The following is a 26,811-nucleotide window of genomic DNA, read 5'->3' as shown; positions in this document are numbered from 1 at the left end:
AGCTTCCTCTTCTGTGAGATGGACCTGGGGATGTCCACCCTGCCTGCCTCTCCAGGTTACTGTGGGAGTAGGATGAGATGGAGTTGTGAAAACCTTTCTAAACCATAATCCATCATGTAAGTGTTTGCTGCTGCTGTAGACATTGAAACACAGGGAGAGCACTTTTAAAGGCATGCATACGTGGGTGTATGGCACCATTGCTTAAACGTAGTCTAGGGGTCAAAAAAGAGATGCAAAGTAGAGACAGTTCTGAAGCTTGGGTTAGTCAATAAGGCTCTTGTGGACCAGTGAGCCTGCACTGATGGTGGTTCCCTCACAGGTGACGGCAGAGCTAGATGCCTGGAATGAGGACTTGCTTCGGCAGATGAATGACTTCAACACGGAGGATCTGACACTGGCGGAGCAGCGGCTGCAGCGCCACACGGAGCGGAAGCTAGCCATGAACAACATGACCTTCGAGGTCATCCAGCAGGGCCAGGATCTGCACCAGTACATCATGGAGGTCCAGGCCTCAGGTAGGCGACCTGTCCCCTGCTCCTGCTTCCGGTGGGGAGGTGGTGAAGACAAGGACAGCAGCTTGACTCCAACAAGCCCTTCCGCTCCACTCACTCATTCTCTTCCCACAGGTACAAGGAACAGAGGTTTTTGACCCCATGTTAATGAAAAAGAAACTGAAGCATGAGAGCTGAAATTGTTTGTCTGAGGTTGCCCGGTTAGGCTATGATAAAAATAGGAATAGGGCCAGGTTCTCCTGGTGCTGTGGGGAGAAGGGGAAAAACCAATGATGGAAATTAGCACAGATCCAAAAACATGGTGGTCTGGAGAAATAAACCAGGTGGACTGCAAAGGCCGTCAGGCATCCTTGTGAATTGTATTCAGATGTGCGGATGCTGCTGTTCCACCCCTGTGCCCTGCACACACTCTCCTGCCCTGTCCTCCACCGCCAGAGCCGGCTCCTCATTCCAGTCCAGGCCTATCTGTCCTCATTTTTCTTAAAACTGTCTGTGCTTGAGTGTAAGAAGTACTGATAAAGTTTATGGTGAGGTCATATAATTTTATAACTTCTCAAAAAACACATGGCCAAGTTATCCAGGCTTGACTTCTTTTCCTGCTCAGGATTTATTCACTGTTTTTTGTTTGTTTGTTTGTTTGTTTTGCGGTATGCGGGCCTCTCACTGTTGTGCCCTCTCCCACTGTGGAGCGCAGGCTCTGGATGCGCAGGCTCAGCAGCCATGGCTCACGGGCCCAGCCACTCCATGGCATGTGGGATCCTCCCAGACCGGGGCATGAACCCGTGTCCCCTGCATCAGCAGGTGGACTCCCAACCACTGTGCCACCAGGGAAGCCCTATTCACTGTTTATCCAACAAGTCCATGAACACTTAATGTTACACCTGCCACTTTCTAGAACAGCCTTTGATGTTAGAACCGGAGAGAGCCATAGCTGTCCCCTCATCCAACTAGTCCAGAAAGAGGAAGTCATTGATCTGGACTCACACCAGTGAAGTGCCAGAACCCAGGTCTCCACACTGCCACCCACCCGGCTCTTCCAGGAAGAAGCAGATAGGGCCTCAAGCCATCAACTCTTTAAAACATGGTCTGTCCACATCCCTGCTGATTGTGAAGGATATTTAAATCATGAGATTGTCAGGCAGACTTTAGCAGTCAGACTTGACTTTAGGGTACTGTGTTTCTCTTAATGACCTGATAGAGGACATAGCAGCATTCAAAGGAACTTCACTTCTAACCAGAGGAGAGACAATCTAGTAAATTCTGTTTACTTTGGTCAGCATAATCTTTCCTTGAATTTTCATTTGTTGTGAACAGGCTGCAGCTGCCTATGAGACCCAGGCCTGTTTACAGGGTGCAGCCCACGCTCCACACAGCTCCAGGAAGCCCCTTCATTCACATGATTATCTGGGGACTATTTCTAAAATGACAGTGCCCAGATACTGTGATCTAACACCTCTGAATGGGACTTGGGCATCGGCAAAAGCTCCTCAGGTGATACCACTGTGCAGCCAGGGCTGAGAACCACTGCTTTTCATCTTGATGGTTAAATCACAGCAGCTGATATCTATGACGTGCCCCAGGGCAACGACTTCCAAATGTGGTCCCAGATCAGCAGCATCAGCATTACCGGAGAACTTGTTAGAAATGCAAGTTCAAGGGCCCATCCCTAGAACCTGCCACGTCAGAATCTCTTGGGGGTGAGGCCCAACAATCTGTTTCAGTAAGCCCTCTAGATGATTCTGATGCACTAATCTAGGACCACTGATCAGGACCTACTCTAAGTGTGGGCCCTGAACCAGCAGCACCAGCATTACTCTAGAGCTGATTAGAAAGGCAGAATCCCAGACTTACGAATCTGAATCTGCATTTTAACAAAATCTTCAGGTAAATCATGTGCATGTTAAAGTTTGAGAAGCAGTGTTCTTGGCCACAGCTGTACCTTTTCAAGGCCTTATTAGGGAAGGGGCAAACTGTGACTGAGAACCTTGTCTGGACTCAGGGTTTCACCCTACAACTTGTCCTCATGATGCTCGCCATAGCCTGCTATCCAACTAAGATGGGGAACCATGAGAGAATGCAGACATAGTACCCAGGAGAGAGGCTGTGCAGAGAAACTCTGCAGGGATGCTCATCCCCCATCCCTTCATCCCTCAGTATTGACGTGTCTGGCAGGTGGAGCGCCTCATCTGCCTGAAAACCTGCAGCATGTAGGAGCAGGATGCTGGCGTGACCTTGGGCAAGTGCACCTCTGTCCAAGAGCCAGGTATCCTTGGTAACGGAAAGACTGCCGGGAGCTGGCAGTCCCTGAAGACTGGCTGTGCTTGGCAGCCACTTTAACCATGAGGACTGAGTGGGTGAAAACACCCCAAGCAGATGGGCTGCCCACCCCCACATATCCTGTTCTAGGAATGAGCTTTGTCAAAGGAGCCTTGATTGGCCTCTTCAGTCTCTGCTCCTCCTCAGCTGGCTGTTCAGTCTGGCATAGCCTGTGAGGCCTCAAGGCTCTCAGGGAAGCTCTCTCTGCTGCCGTGTGCCTGTCCTGCAGAGGAGGCGTCAACCTCATCTCTGGCTTGGAGGAAGGGAGGGCAGCAACACGCCAGAGCTGGGGTCCAGGGGTGGAGGTTGGAGGTGGACCGAGAGCGGGCCTTACTGAGGACCTAGGTGGCCAAGGAAGGCAGTACTTCAGAGACACCGGACTGAGGCAATAAATGGGTTGGGCACTTACCTTGTCTGTTTAATGAACTATATTTGAACTAGAGGTAAAATAAACTATTGTCTCAGAAAAAGGACAATTAGCAAAATTAAGAATTTGGTTGCTATTTAACCCTCCAGGCTAAAATAGTTAGGGCATATGCTTTGATTTTTGTAGGAGTAAATGATTTTTATTGGATTTTTATAGGAGAAGTAAGGAATTTCCGTACACTTATCTTTTGGTATGAAGTTTGTAACATTCAGCCAGGTCCTACTAAATCCACCTGATGTACCAACAACCCTAACCAAAGCAAAGGCCTTGTTTAAATCAACATCAGCCTTAGCAGTAGTTGGCAAAATAGGAAGTTTCTTTACTTGATCCTTGTTTAGGGTTATCTACTGGGCCTCAAGTTGGAAAGTGGCAGGGTTTGCTGGAAAGAGTCGACTTGGAGTAAACCCACTGACTGAATTCAAGGTCCAGCTGCACCGCCAACAAGCACTTTGACTTTGGAAGTCCCTGTTCTTTCTCTGTAGACCTTAGTTTCTTCTTTTGTCCAGTGTGGCAGGCAGGCCTTCATTCCTAAAGTCCCCTCCAGTTCTCACTAGCCATGATTCAGCCTCACTGCCCCCATTGGTTATGGCCCAGGTCTTCACCCTAATGTCACCAACCATGTGACTGTTACCCATGACCTTAGGAATAAGACAGGAGTTGCGTATCCTGTGCATACATTGCTTTTGTGGTTTAAAGCGTCAAGTTCTCTCTTTATGCAAGGTTTTTAAGTGAAAACTCTATGGAGTCTGTGGCAATGGTGCTTCAAATTTACTGTGCCTGGAAAGTACCCAGACCCAGCATTTAAATGAAGTCTTAAATTAGGTCGTGAGGGGCTTCCCTGGTGGCACAGTGGTTAAGAATCCACCTGTCAATGCAGGAGACACAGGTTCGAGCCCTGGTCCGGGAAGATCCCACATGCCGTGGAGCAACTAAGCCTGTGAGCCACAACTACTGAGCCTGCACTCTAGAGCCTTCCAGCCACAGCTGCTGAAGCCGGCGCTTAGAGCCCATGCTCCACAACAAGAGAAGCCACCACAATGAGAAGCACGTGCACCGCAACAAAGAGTAGTACCCCCTGCTCACCACAACTAGAGAAAGCCCGTGCACAGCAACAAAGACCCAACACAGCCATAAATTAATTAATTAAAAAAAAATTAGGTTGTGAGGATCACTCTTCTCCTTGCACATAGAGGTTAAGGGTACAGCCAGGAGAGAGAGAGAGATTTCCTTTGTTGGGGTCCCAGCCACACCTCTCACTACCTGGGTGTCCTTGAGCATGTTACCCAATCTCTCTAAGCTTCACCTTCCTCAGAAGAACGGCAATTATAGGAATCTTAACCATATGCAGCCATTGTGAGGATGCAGTGAGAGAAACACAAGCGTGGTAAAAGTTCAGTAAAGCTTGATAACTATTGTATATTATACTGGTATTCTAGTGCATACTGAATTCTGTTGGGGTTATTTGCGTTCCCGTAGCTTTGGTAGAAGCATGAGGGTAGGGCTCCTCCTCTTCTCTCTTTACGTTCCCGGTATCCAGCAGAGTGGTTATGTCTCGCCATAGCAAATTCTCAATGTCAATGTTTACTGAATTAATCAAGAGTGAACATCAGTCTGGGGGAAACAGATATACGTAAAAATAATGGGCCACAAATAATTGTACTTGTGTCATAAAAGGAAAGAAAAGGCCTGTGTTCTTCCAAAATGGAAGCTACTCTGGGCTGAAGGAATGTGGATCTGGAGGAAGGGGAGAAAAGTGGATATAAAACAATTGTTCTTAGCCTGATTACACCATCTTCACCTATTTTATTTCCTGTGTTCATCTCACATAAAAAAATATCAAGCAAGATAGATGAAAATGAAGGGCTGGAGTCTCCGGGCAGGCAGGGAGCCTGTTCTGGATGATCGTCTAAGCAGGTGGCTGGTCCCTTTGATGAAGCACCAGGCTAAGAAAGCCCATTTGCATGTGATGTCGCATGGGTAAGCCATGAGCTTCCCACAGAAAGACACTTTGCCCAAGCCCAGCACACTAAACACCAGAGATGCATGCAGGAAGAAAACGAGCTGGAAAAAAATCTGCATTGTGACTGGAAACAGGGATTCACTTCTGCAGGTGGATCTTTTTTTTTTTTTTTTTTTTTTTGCGGTACGGGGGCCTGTCACTGTTGTGGCCTCTCCCGTTGCGGAGCACAGGCTCCAGACGCGCAGGCTCAGCGGCCATGGCTCACGGGCCCAGCCGCTCCACGGCATGTGGGATCTTCCTAGACCGGGGCACGAACCCATGTGCCCTGCATCGGCAGGCGGACTCTCAACCACTGCGCCACCAGGGAAGCCCCCTGCAGGGGGATCTTAAATTACATTTTAAAAAGTAAACATGGAGGCCAAGGGTCATCCCATGTTGCTTAGCACTGCAAAGGTAGAAATTTTTTATTTCTTCTTATTTTTTAATTTCAGTCAAGGAGATGCTCTACCTCATCCCCTTGGTAACTGCAGATAGTAACTAGAGGGAGTTGACTGCTAAAAGGACAAGTCATTCTCTTCTCTGTCTCCCACAGATATTTCAGGAGCTGGGCCTTGGAATTATGAAACGGACAGAAAAAATAAACATGAAAAGTTACTGAAATTATTACCATGTAACACCAGAAAAAAATTTCCCACTCTCCCATATTGTTCTTATATAAAACACTATTTTTGCTTCTAGAAAAGAATTTCCTTTAGCGTGTACGGACTTTCCTTATATGCCCCCACTGTATCAGGCAGGTGTGCTGGTGGTGGCAGTGATGAATTTCTGAGTTGCTTTTTTAGGGGACCTAGGTAGTTGGCTAAGAAAATCACCACTGGCCAACTATTCTCTTCAGAATGGACTTAGCATCCAATGGTAAATTGCATCTGACCAGCTAAAAGAGAGTGTGCCTTTGGTAGAAGTTCCTGAGACAGGGTCTCTGGGGCTTTGTTTTGTATTTCCCAATGTGATCCAGAGGCTCGGTTATGAATATTCTGGGTGTAGGCAAACTGCCCAGCAGGGACTGCTGTATGCAGCCTTGTCTGGGATGGAATCCAGAGGACCACCTCTTTGACTCCAGTTGATAAGGAGCTGATCATCTGTTGAAGAGTTGTTTCCTGACAAAGGATCAGTTAATCCAACAGAGACGGCATGGCTCGAGTATCCCAAACAAAGACCCGTTATGGTGATCTATCCAGTTTCACTGAGGGATATGCAGAGGTTGGGAGGGTGCTGGTGATGGCTATTTCCCGATTCCAGCTTTCATGTGCATATAGAAGGAAATGTAGTCTTTACGGTACTACCTGGTTTTTAATGGTTTACATTTTGTTTAAATCAGGAATTGAGTTAATCTGTGAAAAAGACATTGATCTGGCAGCCCAGGTGCAAGAGCTACTGGAGTTTCTCCAGGAGAAGCAGCACGAGTTGGAGCTCAACGCAGAGCAGACCCATGAGCGGCTCGAGCAGTGTCTCCAACTGCGACACCTCCAGGCAGAGGTCAGACAGGTGAGCCTGACTCTCGTCCTGCAGCCTGGGCTTCCCAGTGGCTGAGTCTGGCCTGGGCCTGCTCCTGGAACGGGGTTAAGGCATACAGAGCCACCGGTATAACCAGAATTAGGAAATAGGTAAGTTAAGGAGTGGTTGTATTCGTTTCTGAAAGCTAGGCTGCTATCTACTGACTCTAACAAATAGACCTAATGGTACAATGGCTCAAACTACAAGTGCATTATTTCTCTGACATATAACAATCTAAGGAGAGCACCTCAGTGCTGTTCCAAGTTGCCCTCAGTCACTGAATCGATTCTCTTCCTTTCTATCCTCAGCCCTGCCCAGAGTTCATAGGAAATGCAAAGCCTGTATCAATAAACATATTCAGGCTTTAAAGCCAGCTTGATTAATTTGTGTGCCTAGTACAGGACCTGACGTATACTTGAGAATCAATAAGGGGTAGCCATCCTTCAGTTCCCATCATTCTTTTCAATGTGTGTGCGGTTCTTATAAGAAAATGTTCTAGTCACATTAAAGCCAATTTTAAAAAGAAAAGAGTACTTACCTGTATGAGACATGATACTAGCTATCTTTCTAAAGGACATCCCTGTACCATTCCTAGGGATCTCTAGGAACATACACACAATGACCAATGATACATTTTAAAAATACTACATATTTATATCATGAACAGACTAAGTGGGAATTTTTGGCATAATTATTGGGGATTTCCTATTTAGACAAAGTGGGATTGAAGAAATATAATTATAGTTCCTTTAATGGAGTGTTGTGTGCCTTTTATACCTATCTCCTGATCAATCCTCACAACCATTCTGTGAAGCTGATATTACTCTCCTTTCAGAGGAAGTCACCAAAGCTTAGAAAGGTCACCAGACAGGTCTAATGAGGCGAGGAAAGACCTCACACTGAGGAAAGACCTCACCTTCACCCTCCATGGGTGCAGAAGGGCTTCCCTGCAGGGCAGAGCTCATAGCGCTTCAGTGTTTTCTCCTTGTGCTCCAGACTCTCCCAAGCAACCCTATCCCCCCGCTTCCTCTAGGGAGAGCCCCACCCAAAACATCCTAAGCAGAGACACATCTTCCTCTTTTAAATGTTTTTTCTTATGTTCAGTGACTGCTAGAGCTTTTAGATTTGTCTATTAATTTAGCACAGGGAACAAAAACATCATATTTTATTTAATTATTGCTCGGCCCCTTTTATTCAGGGTATTCCTTGCCAATGCCTATGTTTTAATTATATACTATTTATTATAATGTGAAAAATTATCTTCTCTGCTCCCCTTCTTTTCCAAAGAGTACTAAGAGTCCACACATTCTGTGCTAAAGATCCATCTTGAGCACAGGTAACATCACTGAGCCCCAGGCAAAGCCAGATACAGCACTGCCAGCCGGGTTGTTTTCTGTTTAATTACACTGGAGTCACACCTGAATGTCTGGTGAGACTTGTTACTCGTGGGGACATGGTAGAAATCCTAGCAGGCCCAGAGCAGTGATGAATATTCAAATTCTGAATCTCTTGGCAGTAATGATAGTACTTTCTTTTCATATGAGAAGTACTTTCTCGTTTGTGATTTCGGTTTAGGAGAACAGGCCCATGAGAGAAAGTGGTGGACGTTTAGCTTACAAATGAGGAAACAGATACCATAGGATGAGTGCTCCCAGGGCCTGTTGGCTACTTAGCTGAAACTTGAGCCCAAGCCTCTGAAATACAAGGTCCTACAATTTGCCTCTGCTGGACCCCACTCCCACCCTGGAGTTCCAGGAGAAATAGACAGAAGCTCTCCAGCAGAATGCAGTCTGGGCTTTTCCTGGCCTCCACAGTGCCATGTCTGAGAAGATGGGTAGGCATGGCCTACACCTGGCAGAGGGTGTGGCACCAGCCAGATCAAGCAGTGGGCTCAGCAGGCCATGGGAGTTCTCCTCTACTGTTTGTTCATGTCATCTCAATAAACCAGATAACAGGAAAAATATTCCTAATTGACTTTGAAATTAAATATATAATTTTGCTTTTGTTCCTGGTTTTTTATTTTATTTATTTTTGCTACAGCATTCATAGTAGAGCCAACTTCCTAATTATGTTTTTCTTGGCTGAGATGAAAATGGAAATGAAATGAGTTTTAATCCTCCAAGTATCCATTCTGTACAGGATGGGGAGCTGGGATGATGATAGGTAGTTTGTCGAGTGGGAAAGGAGATTATCTATGTATGGATCATCCAGCCTTGACTAATATCTGTGTACGTGCCTGTTCAGTGTTTCATGAATTGGAGGACAAAAAAGAATTCTTCTGCAGGAGTGAGAACATTCCTTCTCCTTCTCTCCACCACAGCAAGGATGACACACGGGGACTGTAGTTCAAAACGGCACTGGATTGCTGGGGTCAGCCTTTAGGAAAAGCGTGAAGGACTGCGGCCCTCGGAGGTGCCGAGGGACCACTGCTCCATTAAGCCACTGTGCCTCATTAGACAAGCTTGTTCTCCTTTAGGGGTCGTCTGGTCCAGTTTCCGACAAGGCATTCACGTTTGATGGAAGTTGGTGGAGCAGGAAATATTGACTTGAAAGCTGTTGATGCTTGGAAAGAGGGACTTAATTTGGATGTCAGTACTGATCACTTGGGCTAAATTTAGACACTAGCTTGAGAGTTTCTCTTTTGAATATACTGAAAGAAAGAGAGAGGGAGAGAGAGAGAAAGAGAGAGAAAGAAAAAGAAAGGGAGAAAGAGAGAGAGAGAAAGGAAGGAGGGAGGGAGGGAAGGAAGGAAGGAAGGAAAAGAAAGAAAGAGAAAGAAAGAGACACCTTAATTGAAGTGCCATTAATGGGGAGAGAAAGGGAGAGGGCCACAGTGTGTTGTGATACAGCTCTGTTGTTAGAGCTCAGAGATTAAAGGTTTAGATTTGGCCTTCATAACCTTATGTGCAGTTACACCACACTTATATTAAACTGAAGCTCTGAGGAGAGGTAATGTCGCAGACATTGACTGAAAATTATTTTCAAGTATTTAGAACAAATGAAACTGATTAATGCAACTGACTTGCTTTCTGAGGGATTACATAGGACTTTGTATCTAAGATAAATGGCCCCAACATCTCCAGAGAAATGCTGAATCTTGAAGGGAAACCATTCCCCTGATTCCTATGGTCCAGGGCCGTAGACCACCCAGATGCCCCCTTTCTTCTAGAAAAATAGTTCAGATTATTCTCCAGACCCCACAGAATGCTCTGATTGCTTTCCAGGAAAATTGCTACTCTGGTAAGGATAGCCTCACATTTATTAGATAATTCAGGAAGATTTGAAAAACCTATTTAATGGGCATAAAACTAACTGAATTTCCATGTTTCCTGCAGAGCAATGCATTTAGCAGAAAATAGGCCAAAATGGATTTATAAGATGCTGGAGCTCTAAGCTTTGGGGAAAGAAATTGTACTTATCATTTGTCTACTAAAGACATTGACTTAAATTACCCCCGTGGACCAAATACTGGCCAAAATTTGCATATGATCAAGATGGAAATTTAAATCAAAGGAGAAAATATCCTCTCCTCATATTCCTGTATAGACTACTGTTTCATTCTGTTCACTGTACATAAAAGTTAGAAAGGAGTTGGAGTAGGTCCAAAAGAGAGGCAGCCATAGGTACAAGTACTATCCATTTGTTTCAAAATGGAGATAATTAGGCAGACACACAGCCATAGTCTATAAAACCATGAGGGATGAACACATATAATCTCATAAATTGTGAATTTTTAGAACTAAGAAACACTAGAAATATGACAGGCTCCCAGTTACCACCTGAGGGACTGATGATTTTCCTGTGGCTAGAGTTTCAGAAGTCATTGTGCCTTGTGATAAGTCATCTGCAGTAGCAGGAGTTAGACGCAGTGTCCTTCAGTGCAGCCTCATAGCTTTCCTGTCAGTGTGGCCTAGAGAACACAGCCATAGCCAAGCAGCTTCCCCAGCCTACGTGGCTACAGTGTCCAGCTTGACCAGCTTAGGTGGTGTCATCATTTTGGACATTCATGTCCAGTTAACCACATCCATGATTCTCCTAACTCGGGGTTATCTGAACTTCCTTGGCCTGAGGAACCAGTAGATCTCCATCTTCAGTTCCCCCCTCACCCCTGACTGAGCTGAATTGGTGGCCTAGCTCCCAAGTCCCCAAGCAGCAATACTCTTCCCATCCCTCATTTCTGCAGAGCTAAGTTCCTCTGGTATCCTATGGTTATAGGGGCAGTCTCTGAATTTTGAAAGAAGTATGGAATATTATGGCTCAAAATGACCTTCAAAGACCATCTAACTTATCAGTAAACTGTTGTCTAAGATGAATGATCAGTATAAAATGTTCATGTTAAGGATTACATTATATGGTTTGCAAAATACTTTTACATTAATTATTTCATCTATACCCTGTGATTTACCATTTTACAGTTAAGAAAACTGAGCCTTAGAGAGATTAAGTGATGTTTCCAAAGTCATGCAGGTCAAGATTAGTAGGACCAACATTTTCCCATGTTTGTTACAAACTTTCTTCTACTACCTTTCTCTCATTTGGATGATCACACAAGAATAACCAATTTTATGAACCAGAAAGATAAAGGATGACAGTAATAGAAAATTATACCAGCAAGAGTTAGCATTGATCAGAGCACAAAGACTGATGATAATAAAACAGCTAAGGTATTTATATCACATCAGAATATGTCAATAAGCTCTACAAATACTAGAATAAAAGTTAATATTCCTAAACTTTTTCTCTTCTCATTGTGAGAGGTGTAAATGAAGAATCATAGCATTAGCTAGTTTTGCCTCAAAACTAAAAATCGCTAGCACCACCATCATCAGGCTTTGCATTTTACGGTAGGCTACATCAACCCTGATATAGGAAGGGAAGGTACCATTATCCTATCTTTACAGATGAAAAAGCTGAGGCTCAGAGGAGTTAAATGGTTTTACCAGGCAGTAACAAAGCCAGGTATTCTGACTTCAGATTTTATGCTCTTTCTACACATTCCCAGTTTTGCTTCTAGGACTGAGTCCGGGACTTCAACATGGGAGGTTTGATTTTAGGAAGATAAAAATACTTGGTAGTTTAATCATTGGCATCAGTCCCACCCCTGAACCCAAGCCATTGATTGAACTACAGTGCATTTTTATCTTCCTAAAATCAAACCTCCCATGTTGAAGTCCTGGAATGACTTTATAAACAACATTTGGGAAATAAAAATGAACAAGGATATCAAGGATATGGCATCATTTAATGAAAGCTGTAGAGACTAAAACCTATAATATTTCTAAATGGAAAACCTGGTAAATGGTGACCTCACAACCATAGCTATAACTGATATTTTCAGTTGACTGAAACGAGAGAGGAAAATATTCCAGCAAGACTCAGGAGGCCCAGAGGGAGTCAAATTGTCCCTCAAGCATTGATTTGTCATGCACATTGAGAAAATGTTTCTCTGACACCCTCAAGTGAATCTTGAACCAAGCAAGATGTGATGAATCACTGCAGAAGGACTTACATAATTCAAAAATATAAATTGTGAGCTCCATTTTCCAAAGAGGTGAAGCATTTGGGCATGTAATCCATGTATACATGTACCCGAACTTGCAGCCAGCTTTTAGATATCATTAGCACCTCTATAGTCAGCCAGCTACAGCACACCAGTGGCATCAGAGATTTCACACATACGCTCTGAGCAGTTATTTCCTGGAACTAATTGCTTTACAGATTGGCATCCATCCACAATCTGCCAGACTGCCCATGAATTAACATCTCAATCCAAATAGCCCAGCTTCAGTGGGATTTATGTCCCGATGTTATCCATGAACAATATGGTATCAGTCATTTTCTGCCTAAGGAGGACATTTGAGAAATGCCTGTGAGGGTTATGGAATAGGAGACCAGACTTAGTATTTTTCTAATTGTTTAACATGAAGAAGTTGAGAGAAGAAAAAAAATTCTGAAACAGATTGTGGTGTCTTCTGCTTTGCCTTGAGGGAACAGATGGATGGTATTTACTGATCTTAAAATTTCAGAAGAATTTTTATTTCCTCTCCAAGCAAACTCTCAGACTCCTTAATAAAGCAAATATTTGGCAATTTTCTGATGACCAAACACAAGGTAGATTTTCAAGGCCTGTTACTTCCAGTTTGATTATTTGCACTTGACTCTATTAGCTGGATTATTGCCACATCTCTATTTTAGCTGGGACTGTCTAGACAGTGTCAGCTATTTCTCCTTCTATTCTAATATTCCCTAGCTGAGTTTTCTTTCCCCCTGTACTAATTAAGGTCACCTAGAAATTTTACTCAGCCTAGCCATTGCCTCTAAATAATTTAAATCAATTATAACATATTCTCCCTTTTTCTAATGATCCAGTGTATGGATGATTCATGCTATTTTGCTTGTTTTATTTCTCCTCCCTTTGGATTGTTTAACCAATCAAAGCTCAAACCTGTCTACTCTTGGCTATTTTGCAAGGTATAGGAGGTTGGACACACTGCTCAGGTGTGACTTGGGTATTTTCCACGGTGACTTGGGTATTTTCACTCTTTCAAAAACGTTACTGCATACCCGTCGTATGAAAGGTACTGTGCTAGGCATTGGGTGAGATTAAAATATGACTCATATATTACTCTAGTCTTCCAGAATTTTACATTGTAAGGGGAGGAGATGAAACATAGGTCGAAATAACTGAATAAGGCAGGCTTTGGTGAGTGCCACAAAGGTGGTACATGCAAAATGATCTGGGTTTCACTAGATGATGAAGAGATTGTTTCTAATAGGAGTGGTTAGGTATAGAAGATTTCAAGCAGTTATTGTTATTTGAATTGGGCCTTAAAAAAATGAAAGGGATACCAACAGATGGCATTTATTTATTTATACCATACTATGATCCAGATGGAACTTCGGAAACATACATACAATGCAGTCAGATGAAGTAATGTTTAAATTAAGCGGCCGAGGAGCCTGGGATTGAGGAGTGTTAAGGGTAGGAAAGAAGAGATGAAGTTGGGAATGAGGTTGGTACTTAAAATAAGTACCTTATGGCGCAAGGTACGAAGCAAATTTAAGGAGATTTTAATTAGCCAGACTCTTCCTGTCCTGTTTTCAACTGTGGGTAGGAGAGAGCAAGCTCTCTGACTGAAGGGCCTGTCACAGAAAGGCCATTCACCTATGCTCTTGTCCCGACTCCCTAGGTCCTGGGATGGATCCGCAATGGGGAGTCGATGCTCAACGCCAGCCTGGTCAACGCCAGCTCTTTGTCGGAAGCAGAGCAGCTGCAGCGGGAACACGAGCAGTTCCAACTGGCCATCGAGGTAACACCCAAATCTGGCTGCACTGTCCTCCCTTCCCCTCTCTGGTCTGCACCTTAGGCAGGATGATTCCTCAAGATGTGGGTGTTCCTTTATGTGGTGAAGCCATTACTCTTTCTAGTGAAATGGGCCAGGTAGCCTCCTTATGACCCAGGAATTGATGGAGAAACAAATGCAGGGCTTCATCACCCCAAGGAAGCCTGGTATTAGAAGACAAATATTCACACTCCAAATGTGGATCTTTCTTACTTATTGGTACCTTTAACTTTCAAGGCCCCTGGTCCACTGAGTTTTTTATACATTATGGACTATACACCACGTGAGAAATGTAAAGCTATAAGGTTAGAAGTCACCTCTAGTTGAAGCTCACAAAGAATTGAGGATAAACAACTGCAGAAGTCATTAGTAAACTAGGATTCCATTTTTAAACATTTGGTTTACATGTAACATTTAGATTCCATTGTCAGATCTGCCTTTTAACGAGTAGTGAGCACGGGAGCAGACTGCACTAGATAGTTTGATTCACTGAAAATAGTTGTTCAGTAATGCTGGTGGAAGTCATATTTAAAGAATAAAGTGAAACCAGAAACTCACCAAGACTTGTTTTAAAGGCTATTTTAAAATAAAACTCCACCTATGATAGTCTAATATAAATTTTGTCTTGCTTTAAATAATATCTTTAATTATCCTTTCTACTAGAACATTTCCTTCCCAAAGAGACTTGAACTGATTGTTCTAGAGTGGTGTAGGGAAAAGAGTAGGAAATGGGACATGGGAACTATGTTAAAAATAAAATAAGTTCAGTACCAATGGGAAAAGAGATAAAGAGTGAAAACCTCAAAGACATCCATTACTTGTGGTTCAGTATAAAACTTAACCCACTTCTGAGTGCCTAAGAAATGCAAAGGTGATTATCTTCTACTAAAAAAACACAACAATGATAAAATTTTAACTGTCCATGCCAATAAGTATATCTTTAATACAGTGATCCAACTGATTGCTAGCTATTTTTAAGCTAGTATCGATTGATTTCAACCATTTAATTTTCCAAAAGCTATCTTGTATGTGAAAACATAGCATTGATACGAGTGATATATTTCTCTAAGATGTCTGATAACTTCTTAGGAACCCTTGCTCGTACCAGACTCCTGTCTGAGATTTGAGATTTAAAAATAAACTGTGTATTACACACACAGTATGGACAAATTATTTTCTAAGGAAGGAAAGAAGTTTTATCATCAGCAGCTCTGTTGCATTTTACTGGCACGCCCAAATATTAGAGTGTTGGAATCTATTCATTGTAAAGGAAAAATCAAGATTGGGATTATAATCAAGAATTAGGCACACAGTGGTCAAAACCCCATCGAGAGGCAGCAGTGAAGAGAACGAAGGTTGGGCAGTCACAGTCAAGGCTTGGCATGAGCTGTGAGGGATGCTACGCAGAGAGAGGGCAGCCTTTGGCCATACCTCCTCCTTGTTTATCTTGAACGTGGAGGTTTACCTGCCCCATCAGGTAATTAAATTTTCAGTCCCTTAATCAAACGTTGGGCAAGTAAAACCAAGCATTATAAAAAATTTAAAAAAACACAAAAACCAAGCGTTATGACACCTTTGAGTATCTCAATGAGCTAGGAGAAAATAGTGGGTAAATGCATTAGCAATGCTATTGAAATAACCAAATTCCACCTGACTTGCATATGCAGTATGTATGAATTTGTATTAGATGCTCTTGCATCCTTAACAGAATAGAGGCTCACTAAGCATCTATATCTCTTTAATTTCATGGATGCAACTTGATCAAATATTCTTAGAATAGATGTTGAGATATAGACCCCTGTCGAGTCTGTGGACTCAAGGCGACATGGCAGAACAGATAGGATTTCTCATAGATCTTGGGAATGGAAGGTAGGCAGGGTCTGCAGCTTGGCTAGAAAAATGACGAGAACAGAGCCAGAATTTCAACATGCGTTCCTTCTCCAGGTGGCCTTGTGCTTCTCTCTAAATGTGTCAGTTTAGACCAGGTTCTGCATTGGGGGAACGTACACCAGGGGATTTAAGCAATTTGATAGGCGATCTAACTAGTCTGGTTTGATTTAACCCATTTTGATACTGTTACTGGAGGCCTTTACAGTGATCACTGACAGGGAACATAATTTGTCTTCTTGGGCCCTAAGAAAGAACCCTGGGCTCCAGAAGGGAAAATAAAATGGCTATAGGTAAGGTGATCATATAAGTTATTGTTAGAACTGAGACACTTTTAAGAGTGAAGGAGGGAATTATTAATAACTAAGCCAGGAGAATCAGCATGTACTAGAACTCTCATGGGCAAACCAAGATGTTTGCTCACCCTAGGTTTGGTGGCCTCATCAGTCTGAAGGTTTTGGTCTCCTTAAAGAAGGTCAGAATGTTTACCTGAGGTAGCCTTGGTTACAGAAAAACTTCCCCAGAGCCATTCAGAGTGCAGAGCAGTACACAGCTCTCCAGAAGCATAGCTCTATCAACAAACCCAGATTATTGTTTGTTAGTATCCAAATGTTGTGGCTGATGTGTCTTCAAGAACTGTGAACATCATAGAGACACACTTGATTTTAAAATCCATTTTTATTTGAAATCCTCATATGCATTTTAAGCATAAGCATTATGACAGAAACAATAGTTAAAACTGGATAATAAATTCAGTTGCTTTGGTTCGGTTTTCTTCCATGTCCTCCTACTAAATATGAACATCCTTGATAATCCATGTCTCAAAGATACAGCACTCAATAGGATTAGATAATAGTAGAAATAAATGCAAAATAATGACTCAAGCTTTAGCAAAGCAGAGATTATGTCATATGCATAAGAGTTTATCATTTAGGTAATTAAAGGGAAGAAGGGGCTCCCAGGACTATTAGATAATAATGAGTTTCAGAATAAGGAAGAGGATTTGTTACACAGCATAAATTATAGGAAAATGAAAGTTACTCCTCTATCTCCTCCATTCTCAGAGAAAATATATAATAACAAATTTATGATGACAATTATATGCTGGTTTCATATATTGAGGAGAGGCCAAATAATTATCAGAATCACTAATGTTCACTTGGTGAACCCTTCCTCTGAATGAGAAACTGTAGATAGATGCCGTTCTAATGGCTAGAGATGAAATGATATGGTGTGATACGGTGGAAAGGACATAGATTTGGGAATAGGTCAAACCTGAATCTGGTTTCATCACTTCCTTAGATGTACATTTTTGGGCAAGTCCCTTAACCAGCCTGAGTCTCAGTTTCTTAATCTGTGAAGTGGGAATAATAATATCCACCTTGGAGTAATGTTATGAGAACTAAGGAAAAAAATGCATAAGTACAGTTCCTAGCACAGAATATATACCTGGTTAAATGACAGCTATTAAAGGGATATTTTTAAAACAGTCCTTGCCTTGAGAGTTTCACTGTCTTAAGTAAGGAAAATCAGCCAAGCGTTAGATGAGTGATATAGGTATTCAGAAGAGGCAAGCGTTAGATGAGTGATATAGGTATTCAGAAGAGGGTAGTTTTTAGTAAGTCTCAGGCTGTCCAAAAAGGCCTCTTTGAAGGAGGTTGGATCTGAACTGAGTCTCCAAGGGAGACTGGATCATAGATGAGGAGAGTCTAAGATGTGTTCCTTAAAGGCAGGGAGAATGAAGATGGCAAAGGCAAGTTTGTTTTCAAATGGTCTTTGTAAGGAAGTAGTAGTACATGATAATGAAGTACTTGGGACCACAGTGTGAGGGGCTTTTAATAACATCCTCTAAAGTTTGGACTTGACTTCATAGCAGTGGGTGAACCATTGCAGGCATTTGAATTGAGAGATGGAAGTGATGTTTAGAGCATAAAATTAGGGTTTTAGCACTGGAAAGGATGTTAGAATTCTCTTAATTGAAGCACTTCCTGTTAGAGAGAATCTGTCAGAAATGTAAGGGACGGGTTCGATGGGTTAGAAATGGAAGGCAGGAAAAGACTAGTTAGGTGACCACCACAGAGGCCTAGGTATGAAATGGTGAGAGGTGGACTGGGTTTCGGGCTGAGGAGCAGCAGGCAAGGATGATGACAAGACTGTGATCCTAGATGGCAGTGAGGAGGGCACCATCCACAGGATGGTGGACTGCCGTGGAAGACTGTTTCAGAGGGAGGAGGAGTTTAGGTTTAAGTATGGAACTTGAGCAGACATCTGGGAGGAAGGTGGAGGCTCTGATTGGGCAGTAAAGCCATTCTCATTCCTTGGCAAGGGTTCCTCTTCTCTCTGGGAAGATATTTCACTTCTACTGAGAATGCATCTTTGTAAGTGACTAACATGGGGCAGGCAGCTAGATCATCCGAATCAGTGCTACTGACCTAGGTGAGAGGTGTGACAGGCAGCTCACCCTCACATCCAAAGACAATTAAAGATGAGGCTCAGATATCAGGCGAGAAATACAGATTGGAGAGCCATTTACAAAGAGGAAATGATAGAAGCCAAGGGAAGGGATGAGAACTCTACAGACGTGAACCAAAACCAAGAATGGACCTTGGGGTACCTCTACATTTAGGAGGCGGGAAAAGAAAATGGTACCAATAAGTAAAATAGAGAAAGAAGCCAAGGATTTTTAGTGGATCATTTCTACTCATTAGTTTATTTTTCTAGCTTCATCCAGCAATTAGGAACCCAGATGCTAATGTGGTCATCAGGACTGAAGGCCGACTCAGTGGCAAAGCGAGGGAATAAAGGAGTCTAGGCTGCTGGAGGAGGTCGTGCTAACATAGCTAACACTGAGGACAGATTCAGGCGGTGGGGGGAGGGCAACCAGGAGGTGGTTGATAGACTCTCTAGACAGGCTGCCATCTGGAATGAAGGTGAAGGGGGAGGCAGAGGTGAGAAGAGGGGGAGGTTGTACTCACACACAGGAGTGCTGATGGATTCGCTCTGGGGAACTGTCCCAACACTGCAGCCCAAGAAGGGCAGAAATCATTCTGGAGCGAGGTGCTGGGCTTCCAGCTGCTCTTTTCCACTACCAGCTAAGCTCTACTTTGAAAGTGCAAAGGCCAAATTAGTACTGTGCCATTGGGTTGAAACGATTCCAGCAGCTGAAGTTGGGATAATATTAGCTCTTTGAAGTCATATGGCTCATCCACATCAGTCCTTTATTTTAATACATTGTAATCCCATTTGGCTGTCTCCCTGCCACCCAGTTCTCCAACCTGTTCTCCCCAGCCCCTACAGTTAAAGTGAACTCAGAGAATGACACTTACCCTGAATAAGAAACAAACCTTCTACAATATAGATTATCCTAAAGGCAAACATAAATAAGGTAGTAATGTGGGATGCTGTGTTAAGCTGAATTATCTACTGTGCTGTTCTTTTCCCTTGGTAACTAAGAGATGGTGTGAGATGCTACTCTTCTACTTTATTAACCTGACAAATGTCTTCCTTCTACTGGAACCTTTTAAAACTGATCATTCATGTTTAAAATGATTGCATTGTTGGTTGAGATTTGTGTTACATGGGGATATTTTTTATGGGCTATGTTTATTTGATCTGCAGAATGGGACTACAGCAGTAACCTCCTTTGAAAATTCATGATGAATAATTTTATGATTAGATTTGAAAAGGAAATTTAACTAACGTATGAATCAGTCAGGAAGCAGATTTATACACAACTGCGTTTCTCTAGCACAGGAACTGAAACGTCTTTAAAATGCAGAGTGATGCAAGTAAAGAGAAAGGAGTGGGGGTAGGAGTTAGGGACCTGAACAATTAGTTAATGAAAATGTTTGATATTCTTTTTAAAAATATGCTTAAGAAACAATGATGACAACATGTTTGAATCAGTCATTTAAAGCTCTTTAACTTTTCTGCATCTTTCCACTCACGCCTCACTCCACCCCCTCCCATACCACGCCTGGGTCGTTCCCACGGACCTCTCTCTCCTCCCCTTGTGCCCAGTCCCTCTTTCATGCCACTTCCTTGCAGAAGACACACCAGAGTGCCCTGCAGGTACAGCAGAAAGCTGAGGCACTGCTCCAGGCTGGCCACTACGACGCGGACGCCATCCGGGAATGTGCTGAGAAGGTGGCCCTCCACTGGCAGCAGCTTATGCTGAAGATGGAAGACCGGTTGAAACTGGTCAATGCCTCAGTGGCCTTTTACAAAACTTCTGAGCAGGTGAGGGAAAGGGCTGTGGAATGTGTGGGGCTGAGACTGACGGAGGACTGTTTTCTGCCTCACACTACAAATCTGCAGCATCTACCTCAGCAAGAAGCCACTCCTCTCAGTACTAGCCTTTGAGAGTAGAAGAATGATTTGTGGAAACACCATGGTTTGCTTCCTTATAATCCTTTCCATTAGAGGAGTAGACTATGTGATTTGTTTCTTACAAATTTCTCAACCTCACAGGATTTCGGTGTTGAAGTAGAAACTGGGTAGGTGTAGGCTGAGTGCCAAGTTTGAGTGGTGTACCAGTTAGCTCTTGCCACAATAATGCTGTGTAACAGATCACCCCTCAACCCAGTGGTATAAAACAATAAGCACATATTTTTTGCTTAAGTATCCAGTGTTCAGCTGATCTTGGCTGAGCTTGGTAGAACTAGGCTCCAAGCTGCAGGTTGGGTCTGGATCTGTTCCTATATTTCTCCTCCTTCTTTTTTTTTTTTTTTTTTGCGGTAGGCGGGCCTCTCACTGTTGTGGCCTCTCCCCCTGCAGAGCACAGGCTCCGGACGCGCAGGCCCAGCAGCCATGGCTCACGGGCCTAGCCGCTCCGCGGAACGTGGGATCCTCCCAGACCGGGGCACGAACCCATGTCCCCTGCATCGGCAGGCGGACTCCCAACCACTGCGCCACCAGGGAAGCCCTCTCCTCCTTCTTGACCAGCAGCTACCTGAGGCATATTTATGGTGAAAAGCAGGAGTGCAAGAACCCAAAATCTACTGTGCGAGTGCATTTCAAGTCTGCTTGTGTCACATGCTCTAACATCCTTTTGACCAAAACAAGTCACATGGCCAAGCCAACATCAACGAAGCATGGCAGTATATGCCTCCTGTGAAGGTTGGGAGAGGAGAGTGACAATTTGCTGAGCACAGTCTAATTTACCACAATCAGGCACTATGCACTGCTTGAAAAACATACAGCTCTTTCATTCATGGGGTTCCCAGTCTAATAAGGAAACACAGCTTTCTGTCATTGGAGAACTGTGAGCCTAACTAGTAGGATGGTACAGCTGGGGGAGAAAAGGTAGGAGATACCTACAGCAGGGCCATAAAAATACAAACCCATTACTAGTACATCTGTACAGCAATATGCGCAAGGGCTAAGAGGATTTTTAAATGATTTGGGTGCTGTTAGGGGACTCTTTTCATGAAACAGAGGTTTAAGACAGGACTAATTTTATTCAGTATAAAATAATTTCCTCATTCAAATCACTCCCTGCTAGAAATAGAGAAACATTCTCCTCTGGGTGACTTACAGGGACCATGGGAAAGTCTGTCTCAGAGCAAACGTAACATGCCTGTCGGAGGGCCCTGCAGCCAGTATTCATCTTCAAACCTTCTCTCAGTTCTCCTTTCAGTGTTTCAGAGAGATGATGCCTCTGATGGCCTCAGAAGTGGGCGCAGCAAACTAACGAGATAAAGAGCTTCTCCAGTTGATCTGTAAATTCAGCACATCCCAATCACACCCCAGAAAGTCAATAGGCTGATTCTAAGATTTACATGGAAATGCAAAGAGACTAAAATAGCCAAAACCGTCTTGAAAAAGAAGAACAAAGTTGAAGGAGTTACACTACCTGATTTTAAGACTTACCCTAAAGCTGCAGTGGTCAAGACAGAATGGCATTGGTTTAAGAATAGACACAGTTGAACAGAGTAGAGGTTCCAGAAGTAGACCCACATATATACAGTCAGTTGATTTTTGAGAAAGCAATTCAATAAGTAAAGTCTTTTTAACAAATGGTGCTAGACAACTGAATATCCATATAAAAAAATGAAGCTTAACCCCTGTCTAATATCATATACAGATTTTAATTTGAGACGGTTCAAGATGCTGAAGGGGACAAAGCACTAGATTGAGTCAGGAAATTTGACCCTGAACTGACCTTACCAAAGGTCACTTTATCTCTCTAGATTTCTGTTTCTTCACCTATTGAATTAAAGGACTTATGCTGGATAATCTTTCCATTTCCTCTAGCTCCCAAATTGATTGGTTTTAAGTCCAATACTGTCATGGGACAGGTGTTAGGTACTCGTTTTCTTAAAGTTTTTGTGTGTGTGTATAATCTGTTTTCTCTCAAGACGTGAGCCTCCTGCATGTTTTCAGGTCTTGCAACAAGAGAGGTGTGTGGTGCTAAAGAAACCAGCTGGAGTTCAGGGATAGGCCTCCTCACGACATGGGAAGCATGTTGGCTATGGGGGTGTTCTGCCTGGGACATCTTTCAGCTTATTTTTCAGCTCAGTTCATAACTCGAGAAGCATCTTATCCAATGCCACATGCTTCACCAAAAGAGATGCCTTTCTCAGACAGAGGAGGCCAAGGGTAGTTAGTGCTGTTCTCCCCTGCTGCCACAGACTATTGAAGGAAAGTATAGGAATGAGTTTCTATTTTCTGCATCCTTCCTTAAGCCCTGACACTAGGCTGCCCTGGGTCTCCTACTGATGCACTCAACCTAACTTTCCCTCTAAGCCCCATTTGAAATGCTTTTGGTCTTTTGAGTTCATCTATAAGGTCACTTAGAGCATGGCCTCTCAGCATTTTTAGAAATGAAAAACCGTCTTAACTATCTTTTAGGTCAACCCAAATTTGTTATCCCTCTGAAGGAAATGTGCATTTTATAATAGCAGGCCTGGAGATGTCATTGCCTTATAGTAGTACCTTGAAACAATTTTGCTGGAATATTTTTCCCCAGGGAGGGAAAAGGTAACATTCATTTATGGCCCATAAGTCACACAACATAGGCAACTTCCTCCTTTACCTCTACTTGAGGCGACTTCCTGTAGAGCAAGGACAGATAGTTGGACAACCCAGTTATCTTCTTCAAACCTTTCTCCTGTTCTACCTAATTCATAGACATATCATAAGATTATAGCAATATAATATATAAAAACACTTTGAAACCCCCCCCAAATTACTAGTCTCTCTTCCTTTCTTGCTCTGCATACTATCCCTAGGTGATGTTATCAACCCCCATAGCTTCAGCCTTCAACCATCAACTGTCAGAAGATAATTCCAAAGTCCATATCTCAGTAGTCATCTGTCTCCCAAGCTCCAGATGCCGGATTCTCACTGCCTCCTGGACTTTTCTTAGATGTCTCAGGGGCACTGTGCACCTAAGTCTACAAATTAGATTTTGAATGAAAAATGTCACTTCTGTAGGGGTCTCTTAGCTAAAGGTCCTCATAAAATAGGACCTTTAAATGATTAATTTACTAAGTTTTTCCTCCATGATTCATTAGGTCTGTAGTGTCCTGGAGAGCTTAGAGCAAGAATACCGGAGAGACGAGGACTGGTGTGGTGGACGAGATAAATTGGGGCCGGCAGCAGAGATCGACCACGTCATTCCACTCATCAGTAAACATTTGGAGCAAAAGGAGGCCTTTCTTAAGGTCAGAGCACATTGTCATCCAGGGTCTGGGGCTTCAGCCTTGTGTTTGATCTGCTGTCTTACTCTCCCCATGCCCTCCGCCTCCTCCTTTCTCTCTCTGTCTCTCTGTCTCTCTCTCACTGCTTCATGTGGGCTTCCCATACCCCTCTATTTTCTAGCTTCTTATCTAAAGGGGGCATTTGTAGAGGGGATATTGGCTGGTTAATTCGAAAAGTTGAAAGGTTACACTTCAAACATTCTTTATTTCTCTCAGCACTTTTTTGTGTAATTAGGCAATTAGGATGCTTCATCTCTACTGGTGCCATGTACAAATATCCTGATATCCCACTGATGTTAACTGAGAAAAATACCTACTTTCATTTATCTATAAAAATATTTTAATTGAAATATATAAGCCTAGATAGGAAACTATTAAAATACATCTTTTATAAATGGATGATGCAAAATTTAGGGCAAGAGTTAAAGAAATACATTTAGACATCTTATTTATTTATCAGTCTAACGATTACCAAGTACCAGTGAATGTAACACTGTTTATTGTGCTGTATGAAGAGAGAGATACCTTATTTTGTTTGTTTTGTTTTTAAAAGAGCCTTAGCTTCCCAGAGAGGAAGCACAGTCCTGCTCTGAACAGCTTTCAGCTGGTGTGGGAAGTTCTCCCAAGCCTCTTTCCTCCTGCCTTTGATCTTCTCTCTGACAGAGTCTTCAGTGTTAAAACTTATCTAAAGGCTCCATTTTCTCTCAGATTCCCTGCTTTCATGTTCTGCTTCCTTTCAGGTTTCTGAAAGCACAGAAGAGAATTTTTATACCCTGACATGTTGCCACTGATTTTCTACAATTCCGTAATTAACTGCCTTTCTTTTATTAGGGATTTTCTCTACTTGACCACCTCTTTAAGTTTTATTTTTATTCTTTTTAAAAGATGACCTCTCCCTGCCCTTCTCCCATCTATCTGGTATCTGTACCCGCATTTGATCAGAACTCTTGGTAATCAGCTCTTACTAATAAGATTAAATAGAAATTCTTCCATACAGGGCTTAAGATGATTTTAAAAGTCTTCCCTATGACAAAACAAAGTTTAAAACAAAACAATTTTTGTAGGGCATGTCAGATACTTTAAATAGATGTATAAAGGTATGTCTTCATAAAATTAAATGTTTCTTTTGAAGAAGGAAAAAAGAAAATGTTCTGATGTTTTCCATATGTGCCTAAAACCATAGTTGAAAAACTCCTTATTGTTGTGGGAATTACAAGCCCAATGGATGGAATAGCGAGCTCTCCATGTGTATACATTAGTTGATCTATTTTGGATTCCTTAGCTTTGGACCACTGTCCAGCTGTTAAATTCATGGGCCTCAGAGTGGAAGGACCCACTAGCAGTCTTTTACCAGAGCTCCCAGAAGCCATTGTTGGGAATGCAACATTTAAAATAATTTTTTTACCACATGATTTGTAGAATCAGATGCTAAGTATAAAGATGTTTAAAAGTTAACAGTTTTGTCTAGAGATAATTTAATTCTGAAAACTGTGGATTGAAAGTTAATGGACTAGCATGTATTACCTCTACCATCAGGAAAAATACTGCTTTTTAAAGAAATTCAGAAAATCTCTTGTCTTGAGAGAAACTAGAAGTACTCTGTCAGTAGACCTAGATTCTAGCCCTGACTTGCTTCGTGACTCCTGCCCTTGCTGGGCCTGGATTGGATACAATAGCATGGGACAGACCTGTCCTCTCTGCTACCCACCACTCTTGTGAGTCTTAAGGGGGCGGTACAATGGCTCTTACCCCTTTACATGACTGATATTTCCCAGCAATAGGATCTTTATTAGTCTTACTGAGGCGGGGGTGGGTTTGATGGACAAATACGTTTCTAAAATGTGGGTAATTTCCATTTAGATTTGGAACATACAGTTAATAGGTTTGATCACTAAATTTGCTTTCTCAAGTCTAAATTAAGCTAATGTTAAAGTGGCTTACACCAGTGGTCATATATGAGGCATTTTGGTGGCAGAGGGAAACCAACCTGAGAGTCACTCTCAGGTGGTCACGCTGAATCAACATGTAGTAGTCAAAGGGTGGCTGATTTCTGGTTTTGTCTGTGATGGAAAGGGGAGAGGCACAGGGAGCTAGCTAGCTTTTCTTTACTCAACAAAAGAGTGAGTGAGTCTCCTGCATTGGAACTGGAGTATACATAAACTGGAAGTTGCCCCAGGGCTCTGCTCACCCAGAGCCCCAGAAGCCTCATCATCAGCACCCCTTCTTCAGTGTCTTAGATCATGTGCCCCTACCAGACCGGGACTTATGTGTGGGGCTTCACACCTTGTCTCACTCAGGCCTGCACCCTGGCACGGCGGAACGCTGAGGTCTTTCTCAAGTACATCCACAGGAACAATGTCAGCATGCCCAGTGCCGCCAGCCACACCCGAGGACCCGAGCAGCAAGTGAAAGGTCAGTGCAAGCCCTGCCAGCCTCGAGCCACTTCCGCCGCATGGACCAGAGCCTGGGTACCTGGTCTTCATGTGACCTCAGACTTCCTGGTTCTTCTCCTTGGATGAGAAGAAGTGTGATGTGGGATGGTGTGGGTGGTGGCGATTCAACATGCCTCAAGATTTGGGATGGAAAAATGACTATAAAATTTCCCCAGAGCTTTTGCATTTATCTTAAGAGTTTAGAACAACGCTAATAGAATTTTCTGAAACGACAGATGGTCTCTATGTATCTACACTGTGCAGTACATGGCCATTAGTCAACCCCAGAGACCAAGGCTAGGGAGGGAAGTGACGCTGACTTGGAGTGAGGAGTGGGGACAGGCTTGGCGAGCTGCCGAGCAGATAGAGGGAAGCTCTGACCTCCTCTGGGAAGGGCCTCTCTCCTGCTCAAGGAACTCAGGAGGTGCGAAGATCAGAGGCCACTGAGAAGAATTAAACTTAGTAATCAAAGGTCCCTACAGAGAAGAGGGAAGCAGCATTCCTTTTCCAGATGTGCCACCCTGTTTGCAGCCGAGGGTCCCTGTGGGTGGCTAGCATTATGTCACCTTCCCCTTCCTGCAGATTTTTCAAAGCCTGTGTTCTGATGTCCAAGTGCAGGTGGCAGCTTGGGTGAGGCCAGCTGCCTACTGAGAGCACACACGCCCTGCCCCCGCCCC

General features: G+C 43.2%; 1 protein-coding gene across 5 annotated transcripts in view; it reads left to right on the top strand.

Annotated features, from left to right (window-relative positions):
• The window catches only part of LOC308618179 (kalirin), a 467,155-nt gene that overhangs the window by 365,084 nt on the left and 75,260 nt on the right, over positions 1–26,811 (top strand). For 3 of the 5 annotated variants that reach the window (XM_081235672.1, XM_081235670.1, XM_081235673.1), the window contains exons 14-19: positions 320–515; positions 6,594–6,760; positions 13,960–14,079; positions 20,020–20,238; positions 23,517–23,666; positions 26,000–26,114. In XM_081235672.1, the coding sequence (XP_081091798.1) occupies positions 320–515; positions 6,594–6,760; positions 13,960–14,079; positions 20,020–20,238; positions 23,517–23,666; positions 26,000–26,114 (967 nt within the window). The remainder of the gene's footprint in view (positions 1–319; positions 516–6,593; positions 6,761–13,959; positions 14,080–20,019; positions 20,239–23,516; positions 23,667–25,999; positions 26,115–26,811) is intronic. The other 2 variants (XM_081235674.1, XM_081235671.1) reach the window with 1 other exon arrangement.

This window comes from Mesoplodon bidens, assembly GCF_964165515.1.
Source record: "Mesoplodon bidens genome assembly, chromosome: 5".
In the NCBI taxonomy this organism is placed as follows: domain Eukaryota; kingdom Metazoa; phylum Chordata; class Mammalia; order Artiodactyla; family Ziphiidae; genus Mesoplodon; species Mesoplodon bidens.
Note: the sequence above shows the minus strand (reverse complement) of the source record. Positions and strands in the feature narration are given on the sequence as shown.